At 35.8% G+C, this 18,626-nt stretch overlaps 1 protein-coding gene across 1 annotated transcript in view; it reads right to left on the reverse strand.

Annotated features, from left to right (window-relative positions):
* ASXL3 (ASXL transcriptional regulator 3) overlaps positions 1–18,626 on the reverse strand; it is a 72,915-nt gene that overhangs the window by 46,616 nt on the left and 7,673 nt on the right. The window contains exons 2-3 of the mRNA XM_072411267.1: positions 2,984–3,066; positions 106–108 (exon numbers count right to left, since the gene is read on the reverse strand). Coding sequence (XP_072267368.1) covers positions 106–108; positions 2,984–3,066 — 86 coding nt within the window. The remainder of the gene's footprint in view (positions 1–105; positions 109–2,983; positions 3,067–18,626) is intronic.

Genomic DNA, 18,626 nt, shown 5'->3' on the forward strand with positions numbered 1-18,626 from the left:
TAATCTGCAATGCATTAGTTATTTATAGTTAGGTTTAATTACACTTTAATGTTACAATATTCATGGATAAACAATCACATTTCAAATAAAACAAAAATGACTTACTTTCTGAAAAGGGGAAATCCACGTGATACAGGGGTACCGTAAACAATGAAAAAGAAGAAGAAAAATTTTAAATAATATACATAAAGTCATAGACATTACAAATAATTTGTAGCATAATATAAATAAATCCTTTCTACCAACCTTTAAGAACAAGTTTTTTGTAGTGGGCCATATGAAATTTTTAGGTTTAATGTGTTAGTGTTTACAGCAATTGAAATCTGGTCACTGATCCAGCTGCAAAAGATTTTAAAATCCCAATTTCAAAAGCATATATGCAAAGGTATGTTTGTACAGAATTATACTGAAACTAAAAATCCACTTAAAATTAAAAATCAGGCAGATGAATATTGCAAAAAGGGACAGGCAATGTCCCTTCTGCAATACCACACTTTACATGCCAGATCTCCGGGGGAAATGTTAAAAAGCTAAGCTGCGCATGCGCAGAAACACAGACATCCCAGCTTCCTTTACATGTCCTGGCATAGCCAAAATTGCTGCAGTAGAAAGAAGAAGAAGAAAGGAAGATGGTGGCACCCAAGGATGGAACATTAGTTCCACTTTAAAGTGTAACATCAGTCTTTGGTATAAAGTGTTACTGAATAAAATCTCTGTCAGGTTTTTATTGCTGTATGTGATTGTATAGATTTCCTGTAGTTAGAGTATACCTGTTCCTACTACAAAACCTTGACATACACTTCTAATAAAATGTAATATCTACCAAAAGATTTTCAAAAATTATTAGGCACATTTAACAAATACAATATTTTTATTAAGTAGTAAAAGTAGTAAAAAAAAAAATGCAGCCTCTAGCAATCCGACAGAGTATAGGCTATCTATAGAAATGATTGGGGCAATGAGAGGCATAGGACCTGTAACTGGCCGAGGCCTAACAGTAAGTACCTGTTGTGGGCATACTACACGAAGGAAGGGTGCGAGGTATATTTTAAAGGACAAATTCAGTAAATGGTATTCTGATATTTTAAACCTAATATACTTAAGATAATATTACAGTTACATTTTGATGTTTTTACTCCGAATAGTTACTATGAGTAGATGCTCCATTTTTAGGTAATTCAAATTTGTTTAAGTACCTTCATTAAATGACGCACACTTTCAAAGCATGCCCCTCAGTAGATCATGATTAACATTAAATATTCATGCTCATAGAGAATCACTCCCTGCACAGTAGGAGTGTTTGAGCAGCTTTGCCAATATGCTTTTAATGTTTCTAACATGTAAAATATCCCTGATGATTTACACTGCTAAATGTGCTATATGTAAATGCTAAAACATTAATTTTTGTGTCTTTGAAAAAATTTTCCCATGTGAATTTTCCTTAAAACACACACAAGAAGGTTCACTCATATTATATAGGATATCTCCTTGTGTAAAATATGGGATAAGGGTCAGCATCCCCAAGACAGATCCTTTTTTTTTCCAGCTAAACTTTCATTACGAATGTAATTCTACATTTCCCAATCTGATAAAATACCACAAAAGTAATGTGGTCATAAAAAATATTGCAATGAGTACCAACATCTCAGCTACTGATATACTTATAGCCACCATAGGTAGGTTCTGCCAGATATACTGAACCATAATATTATTATGATAATGGCCAAATAGGGTGCATGAAATAATGGCCAAGTAGATATCTAAATGCAATCCAAATGAAATGCTGGTAAATACAATTTTTTGATGTTTTGTAATGAGCGGTTACCAAAATAAAATAACCTGCTTGCCTGTGCAGCGTCTTTTGACCAGAATTTTCACTACATTAAATGTATCCAAATAAAATGAAAAATTGTGAGCAGGCAGTTTTTTCATTGAAGATAGCACAGGCCATGTCTCTTGCCTATTCACGGTATCTGCTTGCTTCACTGACTCCCCTTGCTTCTTGGTCAGCGCCTACATCTTCACCTGGTCCTCTTTCGGGTTTGGGATCCTTGGCCATCTTGATTGGCCATGCTAGAATGACCCAACTCATAAGCATGCGCACAGGAAGTATTCATTCCTGGCAGACAGCTATGTAAGGATCACAAAAGAAAAAAAAACTGTGAACAGGAAGGTAAGTTTGTGTAATTGCAGAAGAGACATACCCTGCTCCTTCTGCAATGAAGAACTTGCCTGCTCACAATTGTTTCAGTTTTTAATTTACTTGCATGTTAAAGAAATAGTTCGGTTTCAAATTGGCCTTTCAGTTTCCTAAAATTTAGAGATTACAATGCACACATTTTACACCTAATTAAAGCCCTCCTGTATCTCCCATAAAGCAATAACTCGGGGGTTCTTCTTTGGTTCACAGTTGGATGTCCCAGTTCAGAATAGAAATATCTAACCAGTAAAGTCTGTAAAACTTTAGGAAGGCAAAAAGTAATTACACTAGCCAGCATACTTGTGATTTTAGATCAGCTTCAGTTTGGATCAACTTTTAATTATTGATTGTTTTCTTTCAAATAAATGGTTAGGCACGGAAAGCCATCATCTTGGTTCACAGCATAATTACAACAGGCCAAAGAGTTTTACTACAGAGTTCCAACCAACACAGACCCCATACAGTAACACACAATTTAGAAAGCCACCTTGCCAAGATGAATAGGACATAGGCTGATTTCCTGAAAAACACATAACACGCGCTGACAATAACAAGCTAGATGCACTTAGGACAACCTTTTCTAATGTTCCACACATTGTTTATGACAGAGAAATCATCCTCTGTCCATGGCAGTCACCCAGCATTTTATTTTTTTAATACTATTCTACTCACTGTAATGCCACCTAGACATGCACTTCTTTTTGTGCTTGTCATAACTTCAGATTTTTAAACATAAATCGTATATATAACATATAAATAAGGTATATCTAATTGTGTACACACCTGGTTTCTTTTAGGCCTTCTTTCTGGATGACTTCCAAGATCTGTTTTGCAGTCATTGGTGAATTGGGATGTTTTTCTAAAGCCTGAATGATAAAAAGGAAATTGCTGTAAGTAACTGGAATTCTGATCATAAATAAATCCTAAGGTTTTATATCTTAAGCTTTAATGTACACATGTTACTCTATGGCATAACAATATAATTTAATATTAGATTATAAAAGCATTGTACACCTTTAATTCTTTAAGGCTTTCAAGAAGCACCAAATCCTTAGGCGCTCAATCTGACATGGTATCTTGCAGCCTTCAGGCTCTGACAAGAAAGATCCCTGCCTCCTCTCAATTTTATGTACTGATCTTTTTCAGCCAATAGATGTATTATGTAGTGGCACAAAGTTCCAGTATTTTAGTATTACCTAACCAGAACATGGGGATTTTAAGTGCTATAGAAGAGTAATAAATATACCTGTTGATAATTAGTGGTACAATTTGACAAAACATTCAGTCTTATGCTTAAACATGAGGGGGGATCTGCAACATGCTTTGCTTCTGTTCTAGAGATATGAGGAAACACCCTTTCCTACAATGATGGGAAAAACGTCTGCCAAAAGTTTGGAATTAAAAGAATTAAAAGATCTCTAAAAAAAAAAAAATAATAATAAAATCGCCTTTTAATCAGTGTAGCAGTCTCACTTATGACTTATTTTTGTAATACAGAGAACAAAAGAAGATTTCTTAGAGGTAAAACATGTCTCATAACACCTTGTATAATACTTCTTTAAAATGTTTTTATATCTTGGGAAATATCATTTAGTTGAAGCCAAGTAAGTGTATGGATTAAAAAAAATGTTCAACAATATTTTAGCAAACAAATGTCCATAAAGAGACATCATCTTTAACATGACGGGCACTTTTGCCCATTCACAGGACAGAAAAGGGATCCAGCAATACCTACTTTTACGATGCTTCTGACACTGATTTACTGAAAGCAAACTTTCACCAAGCAATGATATAAAGGTGCGTACACACTTCCAATTTTTATCGTTCCAATCGAACGACGAACGATCGATTGGGCAAAAAAATCGTTCGTAAAAAAGTAACCAACGACGCCGACGAACGAGGAAAGTCGCTGGAAACGAACGACCGGACCGACGGATCGGATTGGACGACGATCGTTGAACATCGTTCGTGTGTACGGTCGTTTGTTGATCGTCCATGTTCAGAGCATGCGTGATGAACGAACGTCCGTTCACTTTCCTGTCGTGCACATAGTTCCTCTATCGCTCAAACGATCGTATCTATTGTGTGTACAATATCTACGAACGATCGTGTCGTTAACTCTATGTGCAGGATCGGTGCTATACGATCGTTCATATATATCGTGCAGGAACGTTCGTCGTTCGTTTTCCAACGATAATAATTGGAAGTGTGTATGTAGCTTTACTCACTGTATCAAATGACTCAGGCCACTTGGGCTATGCTCAGACTTAGATAAAAAATTAAACAAAGTGAAAATTGGTAGTGCTATAATAATCAATTAAAGACACTGAACATCCAAAAACAAATACACCCCCCCCCCCCCACCCCCCCAAAAAAAGAAAAAAAAAAGCTCAGTACACAAAGAATATATAGTGCACCTAGTCTTTCTGCCCTGCTACTGTTCTCCTCCTTGGACTTATTGCCTAATTTTGGCTCCTAAAATTAGGGCTTGGAGATGGTGTGCAAGATCAGCTGCTTTGATTTCCAAAAACAGACTGTCAGACACAATGTTTACAAACACTGATTAGACAGCAGTATAGAGATACAAGGTAACATTACCGTTTGTTTTGTATCAACTATTTTCCATTTGTAGTTTAACATATGAGCTCTGATCTGTAGATAAAGTCAGATAAAGAGCAAGTACAATCTGGCATAACAAAAAAAAAAAAAAAAACTCTCTACTTCTCCACCCAGCATATGATACTTGTACATATGCTTGATAAAAGTGGGCATGTTAGGTAATACATTTATGTACAATAAATATGGTTTTCAGTAGGGAAGAAAAATGAACCTAAGTAAAAAAAAAAAAACTCTTACAAAATAAAGGGGAAAATATGTAAAAATACTTATCGCACCGTGGGAAAGAAAGGTTTATAAAAACATGAAAAAAATCTAGATGGTAACCTAAAAGAAAAGGTCAATAAGGACAATGCTAGTTAACAAATGATTGACACTCAATACAGCTGCTTCAGACTATCCTGCAAGACATGATTTGAACACCATCAACTTTGAACAGGAGGAAGAATGTCTCTTTGGAAAGAAACTGCTATAGGCACTTGAAACTTCTCATTCCTCTCCGTTTTAGAAGCTCTTCAGTCAAGACTTTATACTGCTGGCTTTTGAGGGCACCATGAATACAACAAATTCTTACCGCTGTGTCTCACTTTAAATCTGAACAGCCCTGATAATCATTTTCTTTTCAGGTTTGATGTTAATGCCACATAAGGTCTTTTCTAAGATAGGCTTGAAAAAGAACAGTGTTGCAGTTGCCCATCATCCATGTAGCAGACAATGTTTATTCTTTGCTTAGTTCAATGAATATATGGGGTATAAAGACTCTATAATAGCTAGAAGGAGCGATGAATTTCTTAGATCTGCAGAGGTGCTCGTCTGCAATGTAATAAGCTTGGGAAAGTTTAAAAATGTGATACAGGTTAATATAGTATTTTGCAAACAGTGGGTAGAAGCTAATTTTTTTTTACATTTTATATGTATAGTTGCACCCAGGGGAAGTCTGACAGCCCAGCCACCTCAACTGAATAGGTACTGTCTGCAAATGATTAAAGATGCTTGTACACTATAATGAAGCCCGTCTTATTGCATATCTTACGGATCCTGGCAAGACAGACATGTCCCCACCTCCAACCTGGGGCATTTACTTCAAAGTGGAACTTCTGTTGGAAAGAATTTTGAAACACATGCTGTAGCTTTAGTATTCAATTTTTTTTTTAATCTGTGTCGCAGTAAGTAAAGGTTACACTTCCCTATGTAATTTTACAGTTAACTTTCAAATATTGATAAAATGCTGTAAATTAAAATTGTTACTGTACTGTTACCAAAGTGTTGCCATCTTTGTTGGACATCACTTTTTCCTTTGCAGATTTATAGCATTATTTCAGACCACGGTTTACAGTTAATGTAACACACCTTCTATAGCTGTTCTTACTGGAGACTACAACATAAGGCTGAACTATGTAGATGTTTCGTGCATAAAGGAGATTGTTGCACACTGGTAGCGTGAAGCAAATACCTCTTCTAATGCAACAAATAAAAGTGTCAGCCTACAATCACCTTTACCAATGAAAATAATATCACAGCTGTAAATAATACTTAAGTTTCAGAATCTCCAAGTTCTTAGTTCCAGCTGATTGAAAAAACAAACAATTGCTTGTAAACTATCCTCCTCCATAGGCTGCCACAGCGACAGCATATGAATAAATACATGGTCTAAAAATAGGGTTACTTACACATATACAAATTAAACTCTATGCAAAAGGATTAAAAAACAATAGTAGGCAAATTATTGAAAGTTGCGTTAAAAGTAAAAATTAAATATAAATACAACACATAAAAAGAATTCTAAAGATAAGGGATTTAAAACATCAGTAAATATTTAAAACCTGATAGATACATTTTCAATCATTTTACACTAGAATACTGAAAAAACAGTGCATCTAATTTCTCAAGTTATTTATACCATTCAAAAGGTTTTGTATATCCATTTGATAGGTACAAACCATATTACTTGACAATACTGCCTAAAATCTAGTAAGCAGATACAAACTCTCTATATTACACTACCTCCCCACATGTAATAGAGATAAAGTTAAGGAGGGGTGTTTTGTATTCTAATATAGGGTGACAACCTTGCTTCTCCTTAAATATAGTACAGTGAGTGTTGTCATCCTATTTCAGAAAATGTTTTTTTCTGGATGTATTATCATATAAAAAGTTGGTAAAGATAAAACAAATGAAGCCACCGAATCTAAGGACTGATAAACTACAAATTAATTTTATGATTTTGGGTTTGTATAGGATTTAAGTCTGGGGAAACTGCATATACATGATAATAAATTAGAGCGGTTTCCGTTGTAGGGGGTTTACGTTGCAGATCACATTTTCTCCTTAGAGGAAACTCTACTTATATCCAGAAACGTTGCTTCAACCCCATGATGTACTTTCAACAAAGCGTAGTTTTCTTGTGATACAAATAATGAATTGGTAGATAGGAGAAGAATAGCCTCAAACGTAGGAAAGAAAATTTTTAAACATAATGACACAATGCAATACTTTCGGATTCCAATACATAAAAGATCAACTTGGTTTCTTTTGTTCTTTTTTTTGCTTTGTCAAGACATGAAAACTATGTTTTCATGACTATTTGAAAAGAACTTATAAATAGAACTTGGGAATCTTTTGATGGTGTAGAACATAGGAAAACACTAAACGCATAGTTGAAATACATACCTTAGATGTTTCAGGATTTCTGCCCATCTAGTTTGAAGATTTAGCCCTGTCATATAGCAGTGATTAGTTTGTGACCTGATGTTTTTTCATTTATATACAGTAATATAGCTAGGTCACTTCCATATCATTTGACCTTCAGGTATGCCAATTGCCAGGTCTTTCTGACATTCATGAGAAGTGTCAGAGCTACCCTGGTCCCTCCTGTTCTCAAACCCACATTGCTTTTGATGAACAGCCTCGCAACCAACAGAAATGTGCAGTAGGCTGGAAGTGGCACAACTATGCCTGTTAAAGTGGAAAGTTAAAAAAAAAAATGCAACCAGGCAGGGCTTTATTGCAGAAAGGGACAGGCTATGTTTCTTCTGCAATAAATTCTTACCTGCCTGATCGCTCTCTTCATGTGTCAAAATCCATGAGCGGTGCATGTGCAGCATTGATTTCCGGCTAACCCCCCAGAATCGCTGGGACTGAATAAACTCCCACGCACCTACGTCATCCCAGCCTGGCCAATAAAGATGGCGGACGATCAGAATGAGAAAGGGAAAAGGAAGAAGACGGTAGCACCTGCGATAGAATAGGGAAAGGTGACAATAAATAGGATTTAGTTCTGCTTTAGGTTCATGAGTTACTGTGGTTTGCTGTATATTTGCGCAGACATCAGCAGCATTTTTCTCTCTCTAAAGTAACAGCGTATTTTAAAGGTATACCTAAAATCTAAACACTTTTAAACTTACCGATAGAATTGATGTTTTTGGGGGGATTTTTTTTGTTGTTGTAGCTATCTGTGTCTCATTGAGATTTTTATTCTCCTAGGGGGAAATATTAGATCTCATTTTAGCGGAATGGTAACCAGGATAAAAACAAAAAGTGAACCTCCGCAGTTGGACATGGACTGCAAAAAAAAATCTGATAGAGGTTCTAATCCCCTACTTGAAGGGAATACTTTAAAGTGTATCAACGTCAGTGAGCGCTTGTATCGGTATATCTAGACTGGAATCTTCAAGCTACGATTACATAATGCCACTATTTTAGGGACTAGAAGTCATTTATTTAGTGATATGTTTTTAGTGTACATCCTGCCTAAGCGAGGACCAACGATGTGTTTTTAAGCCACGTTAGCAAACAAATGTTGACTCTCCCAAACTGCTTTTTTTCTAGCTACTATTTATTTTCCTAAGTAATTAAATGTTTTTCAAAACATTAGGCCTTGTAAACGTTTTAGTTGTGGTTTTTTTTTTATCCACGTCTAAAAAAAAAAATATGCCTCCATACTTGCTGTCAACTTCTGTTTACAACACAAAAAAAGTGATTTCACAGGCTAATTATCGTACAGTAAATCTCACATTTGGCCTTCCCTTCTACTAGATGTAATCAAAGGAATGCACTAACTGCATAGGAAACACACTCTACAGTGCACATTCATTATGAATTTTATTCATGTCAATTGTAAGAAACCCTATAGAGAATGTGCTTTTTATTTATTTATTTGTTTGTTTTCACAGATGTCAAACAGTAGAAAGCTGCATGTATGTTATTAATACAATATAACACTACAGAGAGGTGAAAAAAACTAAATATAAATCTGTGAAATGTATAAAATGTCAATCTTCATAGCCAGGATTTTCACTCCAGTTATTCAGTATATTTATGGCACAGTAAAACTACTTTCCTAGTCAACTGCTATGGTAAACATATGTAAAATATACAATTTATGGGTAATCTCAGAATATTTGGAAGAAGTCAAACCCTAAAGCAGAAAGGTCATGTTTCATCTATCATTCTAAAGGGCAAATTTTGTAAGCTGGTATTCAAATGTCCCATGTACAAAATAATGTGTGGAATGATTGTCAACAGTATTCCTGGGAATAAACAAATCAGGACATACATGCCTTTACACTTAGTATCGCTTCACTAGATATAGTTATCCCCTATGACAGTGTCCTACAGACATACAACTGAGCTTTCCAAACCAATAGCCAAAATGCACAGCACTAAACATTTGCAAGCTATGCAGTCCATGGCATATCCAGGTCACAGTCATTTCTACTTTGTAAAATTGTCCCATTATCCTCTAGCAAAAATATGCTTTACTAAAATCCAACAATTATTATAAATTCTATTACACAAAATGTAAGATCTGAAACCAGACTAAAAGAAGGACAGATACTTATAACATGAAAGGGTAAATGTTACCATGTGAAAAGCATCAGAACTATAGAAAAGTACGCACAATAGCTGAAACTTGAGGTTTACTGCTGAAAAAGTAAATACAGAGATAACACTTTTTCACAGTCTCTTGCTCATGCCTCTGTGCTAAAGTGTTTAGAAACTTTGTGATCAGGTCTCTGTAAATGTTTTCGGGCAAAAGATTTTTGGAATTATAGTCCATAGCCAAACAGATAAAAGTCACAGCCTTAGGTCAGTGCCAAACAAAGTACTTTCTTTGCATACATACAAATGCCTGTTGATCGACTACAGAAGATAAAATATTTCATGAAACATTATGGAAACCAGGTATCAAAATGTTCATAAAAATAAGCAAAGATAAATAATAACTACTAGGTATTCCAGTGGAAAGGTTCGAAGAATATGCATTCCAATAAAAAAATATATCCGTTCAAATCTTAATCTAAGTGATGAACTTAAAACCACCACAGTTTACATAGGGTTTCAGGTATACAATGTTAACATTTATTTAAATAAATCAAAATAGATAAACATAAAAAAAAATTGAAGGTTGAACTCAAGCTCGGGGGGGGGGGGGGGGGGGCCTTCAGCAATTTAAATAATATCACAGCATCCAAGAAATTAATTATAACACAAGTTGTATTTTTACTTTAGCCAAGGGGCAGCAGATGCTACCTCCTGAATTAGGAATGCAACAAAAAAGAAGTAAGAACAAATATATAATTAACAGTCACAAGCGGGGAGCAAATTAAAAACATTTATGCTGCTATTGGAGGAGTAAATGCCCCAGGCAAAGCCAGAAGCTGTATTGCAATTAGATATTAATAAAGAGATTAACAAAAGGACAGAACTATTTGCATACCAGTTGTATGGACTTTTTTTGCCATTTTATATTTATTTTTAAAAAATACTCTTGTGGTCAGCATGGAAGAAAACAGCATGAAACAAGTACATTTGATTTAAAAGTTTTTTTTCTATGAATAGCTCCCAAGGCTTTTTAAGATTAGTAGGTAAACCACAGCCAGTGTAACATTTTATCAAGCCAGAGAGGTGGAAAATAATTAATAGATTTTAACAAAAACCAGATATATAATTTGGGGAAAATCACACTAGTATTTCCATACCATTATGTGTGGAATTTAGTGTAATATTATTATGTTAAAAAATTAAGTTTTTCTAATTTTGTCAACATTTTTTTGTGGGCCAACTCAATTGTAATAATAGACCAAATGGTTCATAATTATGTCAATGTAAAAAATAAAGGCAGAATTTGGCAAAATGATTAAGGAATGTGGCAAATGCATATTAAACGATTAAAAATGACACAACAAAAAATAATAGCAACAAAGACAACAAAAGGAATGAGTTAGGGGTGATTAGAAAAAGGTAGAAGATTATTAGGGGTTAAGTAGAAAAGAATTACATTTAAAAAATACATGTAGGGTTTCTTTAACTTATGTCTTATACAGATCAAAGGTCACATCATTGCCCTATAGATGTATGTAAATGTAATAGCAAAAACAATTTAACAATACATTGCTGCACTCTATTATTGCCTTTCACTACTTTTTTACATCCTTGAATCATTTAAATAATTTACAGGTGTTCAGGGAATTCCTACTACAATTACTATATCCACTGTTCACAGTACATGGTGTCATGGTGGTCGGTGGGAAGAATGCCTCTTAACATTGCTGACCAGTGGGAAGAAGGTCATTCCTATAGATAGCCAAAAGGATCACTGGTGTCACTTAAATGGAAGTGAGAGGCACAAATAGCTCAATGTTCCAGGAACCCCTAAGCAGCTTCTGGAGGAACCCTGGTTTGAGAAAACACTGAATTATTAGTCAGTAACACTAGCAGAATATCTGCAAATGATATTTAACACAGGTGAAGATGAACTCTACTTTTTATATATTCCCAATAGACAAGTTGGCAGCCAGCAATGGCCAGTATTAGCAACAGTAAAGCAGGCAGTCAGCTTTTAGTATTATTATTATTACACAGTATTTATGTCATATTACGCAGCGCTGTACAAAGTCCATAGTCATGTCAAACTAAATCTTGAGTTTGTATAAGAAAAAAAAATAATCAGGGACTACAATCACATTATTTTAAACATTACAGGTAACTATTTTGTGTACCCATAATTGCTACCACATCCCTTGTAATGGTTTGACATTGTATAGGGCTATTTCCTTTCAATACAAATAGTTCTTGCCGCCATGCAAATGTTAACTTTCACCAAAGAAAAATGGTACTTGCGTATACCTCTCTTTTCCTATTTAAGTAAATAATTCATGGTTGTTCCTAGAAATCATTATTCTAATCATCACCAACAATAATTTCAAGCAACATTTATTCAGAGTCTGTACAAAGCTTATAATTTTTCTGCTGGTTAAAGTAAGGTCTGATCCTCTTTCTCAGTAGTTTTGAAGAAACACACGACAAGGCACACAACATAATCAAATGCAGGTAGGAATCTGCATTCCAATTTAATAAAACCTTAGGAATGTACTTTATGTACCTGAGGGTAATTTCTCCTTTCCTCAACAAAACTGGAGGCAGGGGAATCTGTCTTCTGAATGAGTGTTACTGGATATAGATTTACACAAACACTATCATTTTAGGCCTCATACAAGCAAAATCTGATCATACTGTAATACAATAGGAAGACAGTAATCTCATGCACAGATTTAAGATACATGTACACAGGTAGTGTTCATGTCAGAACTGCTTCTCTGCCCATACCAGTTAGTGAGAATACAGAAATGAAGCAGGATAGGGCTGGGTCTACATGAACGGTTTTAAAAACGCATATAAACGTTCCTACCACGTTTATATGCGTTTCCATGCACTTTTACAAGCGTTTTAAAGCTTAACTTTAAAACACTAAAAAACTTTTATAAACGCCCATGACACGTTTTACCGCGATTTTACATAAGCGTTTCAGGGAACGAGTACAGGAGTACATAAAACCATTTAATCATTCCTTGAAAGGGTTAAAATATGTGTAAAAAAATTGGACGAGGCTTTAATGTTAAATTATTTTATTAAAGGTGTGTGTGTTTGTGTAACAAAACTTTTTTTTTTTTACAGGTTATCCCAATGACAGGATGATTACCAGGGCTGCAATGAGCACAGCCCTGGGAATCCTCCTGACAGTGAGGGATCGCAGGGCACTAGGGGTTAAATGAGGACAAGCCTCTCCATTCAGCGCAGTGCTCTGTGATTGGCTGAGGTTTTACGTTTCTCAGCCATTCAGCACCAGACATGAATGAGGAGACTTGTTACCCGTTCATCTCTAGTGCTCTGTGATTGGCCGAGAAATAGGAAACCCTGATGACAGCTCAAGCATCATCAGGATTTCACTTTCCTCAGCCAATCAGGGAGCAGAGCGGTCAGCGGAGCTCTGCTATGCTGACAGCTCCGCTCCCCTGATCACTCCTGCAGCCCTAGAGGAGCTGTGACATGTATTACAGATACAGAACACATGTCACAGCTCCTCTAGGGCTGCGGGAGCAATCAGGGGAACAGGTATACATTTAAAAAGTCCTCACTTTTACTCTTATGCATACTATTGTGGTCAGACAACTCTCAGACTGCTTTGTAACAAGGTACATCCAGTACTACTGAAGAAGCTGGGGGTCTTATAGAAAGGTTAAAAAATAAATAAATAAAAAACTGTTATCCCTGGACACATGAAGATATGATTAGCAAACCATGGTACAAGTTTTTATTGCATTTACATTTAATTACGTTCTGTACACTGTAGGAATACTTATCTCAGAGAATGAAATGCAACTTGGAAACTTTTTTATTTTTAAATTGCACATTGAGTCATTATTCCTAATCGAGTAGGAACAGTTGGGTGAACGTGTTACTGTAAAGGACAGGCTATGAGACAGCGGTTCCAAATCTACCATTTCTATCCCCTAAAACTACATAGGTGATAAAAATGAAAGAAACTTAAGAAAATATTGCTTCAGAAAACTGGAAGTGCTTGTTACCCTACATCTACTTTATCGATGCTTTAAATGGTCACACCATTTGTGTTTACAGGGTTGGGCACAGGCAGAAATCTTACAAAGGACAACAGGTGGTATAACATCTGCTCGTCCTTAAGGCAGCAACTTCATTCCCGGCTTCTGTGATCTTTTAGACTCATTTAACAGGTATTGGTAGTGCAAGCTTCGGTTTTAGTCATTCACGTTTCTTACCTGGTTTTGATGCCTTGTTGTCAGAAAATTAACAATATAAATAATGCAACTAGAAGGCTGATGGGCTGAAAAACAAGAACTCAATGCAGAACTCAATGTAGAACAGATAGCACATACTTAGGCTTTGCATGTCTACATATCTGTATAATCAGAAAACACGACTGTAAAGCATATTGCAGGCTTCATCACACTGGTGTATGCAAAAAAAAAATGTAACCTCTAAATTGACATAATACAGTAAAATAAATGCACAATGTTAGCTTCTTTGTAGTTTTTGAAGTTATACTAAGACTTTTGCTGAATATCCTGCTTGAATAGATGAAGCCGTTTTGTTCCTTTGTACTGCTTCTATCTTTTTTTACACAAGCATTGTTCTATTAAATATAAAATGCACAACCTTGTTGATCCAGTATATGTCTGAAACTTTAACTACAGTATATTTGGTTTCCCTATACAGAACTAAAAGTAAATATTTCAGTGGTATCATATGCAAGAGTATTAGATATTAAAATTAACACCATGCACTAAAAAGATTAAACTTATATTACCCTGAACTGTAATGTAATGTGGTAGCAACCTATTGAGGAGGAAGATCCTTATTGTAGGTACTTACTAAAGTTAAAAAAAAATATTGCTACATGCAACCAGCACCGCTAGGACATTTTGTGGTGCCTACAAAGATGTGACGCCTAAAAGGTGAAGTTTCAGGGGTTGAATGAGTAATGATAATGATGATTAGACTTTAAACTGAATTCCAAGCTCTTTAAAAAAAAACAACAGGAATGCTGGTGTTAGGGGTATGTTTTTGATTATGTAGATTTAGCTGCTTGGAACATCTACACACAGATTACTAGTATAGGAGAACCGACATCAGAGTATCTTTTTATGTGCTGTTCTATAAGTATTGTAAGATTCTATTGTGAGATTCACTACACTTTTATACAAATTAATTAATACTAATGAGCAAATTATACAATTTTACATGTCATCCTAGCACATTAAACATATAGTTTTCTTTCTGTATCGTGGCATCAATTGTTCTTCCAACTTTTGATGTCACGTGATCACATTCGGCTAACCTTCCCAGTTACTGAATGTAGAGATGTAGGGAAATAACTGTAATGCATTATGCAAGTACATTAGGTCTATAAAACTATATGGATGTTGGTGGCATATGATGAAATTCTGTCCACGATTTTGCTTTAATACGCAGTTTGTATTTATGTATTAACCAAACTACTATTAAAATTTGTCTTGTTCTTTTCTGCTTTCTTTTGTTTCCAGCAATTTTAAGTCCAATTTCAACAGGGGGACTGATCATGTGATTGTGGCAAAAAAGAGACTTCTGTAAGTATCGTAGGTAGAGTACAATACATTGACCACGTCACTGATCCATCCTGGAATAGGTGGACAGAGGGTTACATCAGTGAAAGATTTAAGGAACCTGTAGATCCACATTCCCAGAACTGTCGCTTTGAGAGCAGTTTTCAGCAGTGGATTACTCAGCAGATATGTCTTCAGTTATTATTATTATTATTATTACCAAACAGGATTTATATAGCGCCAACATATTACGCAGCGCTGTACGTTAAATAGGGATTGCAAATGACAGACTAATACAGACAGTGATACAAGAGGAGAGAACCCTGCCCTACACTAGACCTCTCCAAATAAGACAGGAGAAATACACACAGATGTAAACCCACTGGGGGGGGTGTTTTCAAATAAGGAGTTATCCAGCATACATCACAAATATGTTTCCAGTAAGATGCCTGGATAAACCCACTAAAAACTGTGCTCACAGGTTCAGCAATACAGACCCTTTCATCATCTGGGACAGGTCTGAAAACAACAAAGAAAAACATGAAAATTATTTTGTGCAACTGACACTTGAAAGTAACTGAAAAATGTATAGGAAGATCTATCAGTACAAATAAAATTTATAATAAAAACAATGAAGCAATAAAAAGGGTGCAGCGACGCCCCTAATTCTCGGCCGCCCAGGTGGTCGAGAATGAATGGGAGCGCAAGGCATCCTGAGAGGGGCGCTCTTGGGCGCTCCTTCTGCGCATGCCTGAGCATCTCGGGCATGTGCAGAAGGAGCCTTTTTGCTCAAAAAGAAAAATTTGCTTATCTCACTGCGCATGCAAACTTAAAATTTTTATCCCAAGTCACCCAATCCTGTGCCTGGGTCGGGTGACATAGGATGAAGAACCTGTAAGAGTAGACGAAGATGGCGGCATCCGGAGCGCCGGCTCTGGGACCCGATGCCGGACACCCCCCGAGTGATATTGAGTTTTGAGTACAGTTCCTCTTTTAACTTCCTGACTACTTAGGGAAGCTTTTACAAAGTGAAAGTACCCTTTTCAAATGTAAAAGTCATAAAGGGAGCAACAAATGATCATTTACTTTCTCCTTGGAGGTCCCTACACTGCATAGGGAAACACAGAAGCCAGCACTGGCCCTGCTAAAATTTCTAACATTTACACATATAACCAGAAGAGCTCTTATAGTACAGCAATGTTCGTACACTAGCTCGGTTTTGTCAGTGAACAATCTCTTCATGTCCTGAAGCCACAATAATAACAACAACAATCCACTTATAAAAAATCAGTTAAAAATGGGAGGGTTTATAGGGCTATCAGCTGATTTACAGCACAAATAACCTTGCCTATCTCATCAAGTTGAATGTTGTCATATGGCATCATCAGCTCTTCCCAGAACTATCAAATACTCAGGAAAATAAACATTCAAGCCTTGTCATGACTCCTTATGCTTCATTATAGACTACAATCAGTGGAGCCAGGGCTAATTACGGTAATGTTGGGAGTGGTCTTTCGACTATTAAGTCATGGCTGCACTACACCACACTCTGCAGGGGTACAAGGAAGTCTAATGGCACTGTACCCTGGCCACTAGACTTCCTTGTACCCTGGACAGATGCATGTCACCTCCATAGAAGTCCAGCAGATATCAATACCACAGTATTATTGTATCCTTCCCCACCATCCCGTGGTACTTCTACAAAGGCCACAACAATGCACATCACAGCTTAATCAGTAATTTATACTATATTTAAATGCACTTCCATAAAACAAACTACTGAGGGTTTTTTTTTTTTTGCTAGCGATTTCTGCTTTATTTCACCAAGATACTTCAAATTCTATTTCTGGTCCATAACCAAGTTCCTTCCTAAGGTCCATACTAAATGTAATAGTTCTTAAAAACGGAAGTACACATTGCGCATGTGCACTGGTCATATCATTATGGCCTAGCCCATAAAGTTGGCGAAAGACCTAAACCTGGAAAATGAAAAGTGAAGATGACATCGCCTACAACAGTGAGAACAGGTGAGTGAAAAGTAGGCAGGTTCATTTTATTGCAGAACCAACATAGCCCTTCCCTCCTGCAATAAACAACCTGCCTGCCAGAAATTTTTAATGTTTAGTTCAGTTTTGAAGAACTCATTCCAAGAATCTTATATTATTTTCACTGTTAAATTGCACACATTTAAAACTCTTTTAGAACTAAACTAATCTTTTTTAATGTAGGTTTAATATTATACAAATTACAATGTTTGATATTTGAAACAATGCATCAGTTTGCCTATTTAGTTAGGCTATTTACACACGTGCAATATTTATCTTTAGAAAATGAACGATCAACGAATATTTTGAACGATCGTATAGTGCACAATGCTGTAACGATACGATTGTTCAAATATAATCAACCAATAATGTACACACACAGTAGATATGATCGTTTAAATAATGCAAGAAGTTATTGTACCAGAGAAAGTGTACTGCAGAAACATCCACGATCACTGAATGACCGTACACACAATAGATAGCGAACGATTGTCACCCAATCAGATCTGCCTGGATGGTCGTTTGTCTCCAGCAACATTCCTCGTTCATCGTCGTCATTGGCAAGTCGTACACTTTTTTGGTTAACGATTATCGGACGATCTGTTATTAATCGTTAGTTTCCAACGATAAATATTGCATGTGTGTACATATCCTTATAATATGCAATTCTGATAAAATGCAAGATCCAGAGCATTTGAAATCAATTTAAAGTGGACTATTAGTAAAATTCACACCAGGCAATAATCAATAAAGCTAACAAAAGCATTACCAACACACATTACTATTCAGTAAAACTCCTTTTCTACCCATGAGCTTAAAATAGTGTTTCCCAGCCTACCAATGTGACCACAAATCATTACTGTGTACAATATATTGTTTTAAATCAGCAAACAGATTAAAGGATCAAAAAGGCTGCCCCCATGTACAAAAATAATTACTGTACAAACTATACTTAGAAGCAAGGTTTTACATATACTTATACAGGTCATGTACATTTAAGCAGAACTTACGCAGAATTTGCTTACCTACCCTTTCTGGCAAGTTAACATCCCACCTACAGGATAATTAGTATTTTACATGTAAAACTTTATTTTTACTTTTTAAAAAAAATATTTTTTTTTTTTTAGGGTCTATCCCTATTTTTTTTATCTTAACAAATATCCAAGCACACTGCACACTAGGGTAACCTTAGTGAAGGAAGCGTACCCACTGTTCCTGAGCTTGAGACTACAAAATTTCCTGAATATTGGGATGAGTGACAGGCAGGGGACCACAGTATGCAAATGTAAGGGAGTTACTGTGATTTAATATGGGGTGATTTACAAAAGGAAGAGTAAGCCACCTGAAAATTCTATACCTGGAAAG

Source organism: Pyxicephalus adspersus, chromosome 5, assembly GCF_032062135.1.
Source record: "Pyxicephalus adspersus chromosome 5, UCB_Pads_2.0, whole genome shotgun sequence".
Lineage (NCBI taxonomy): Eukaryota > Metazoa > Chordata > Amphibia > Anura > Pyxicephalidae > Pyxicephalus > Pyxicephalus adspersus.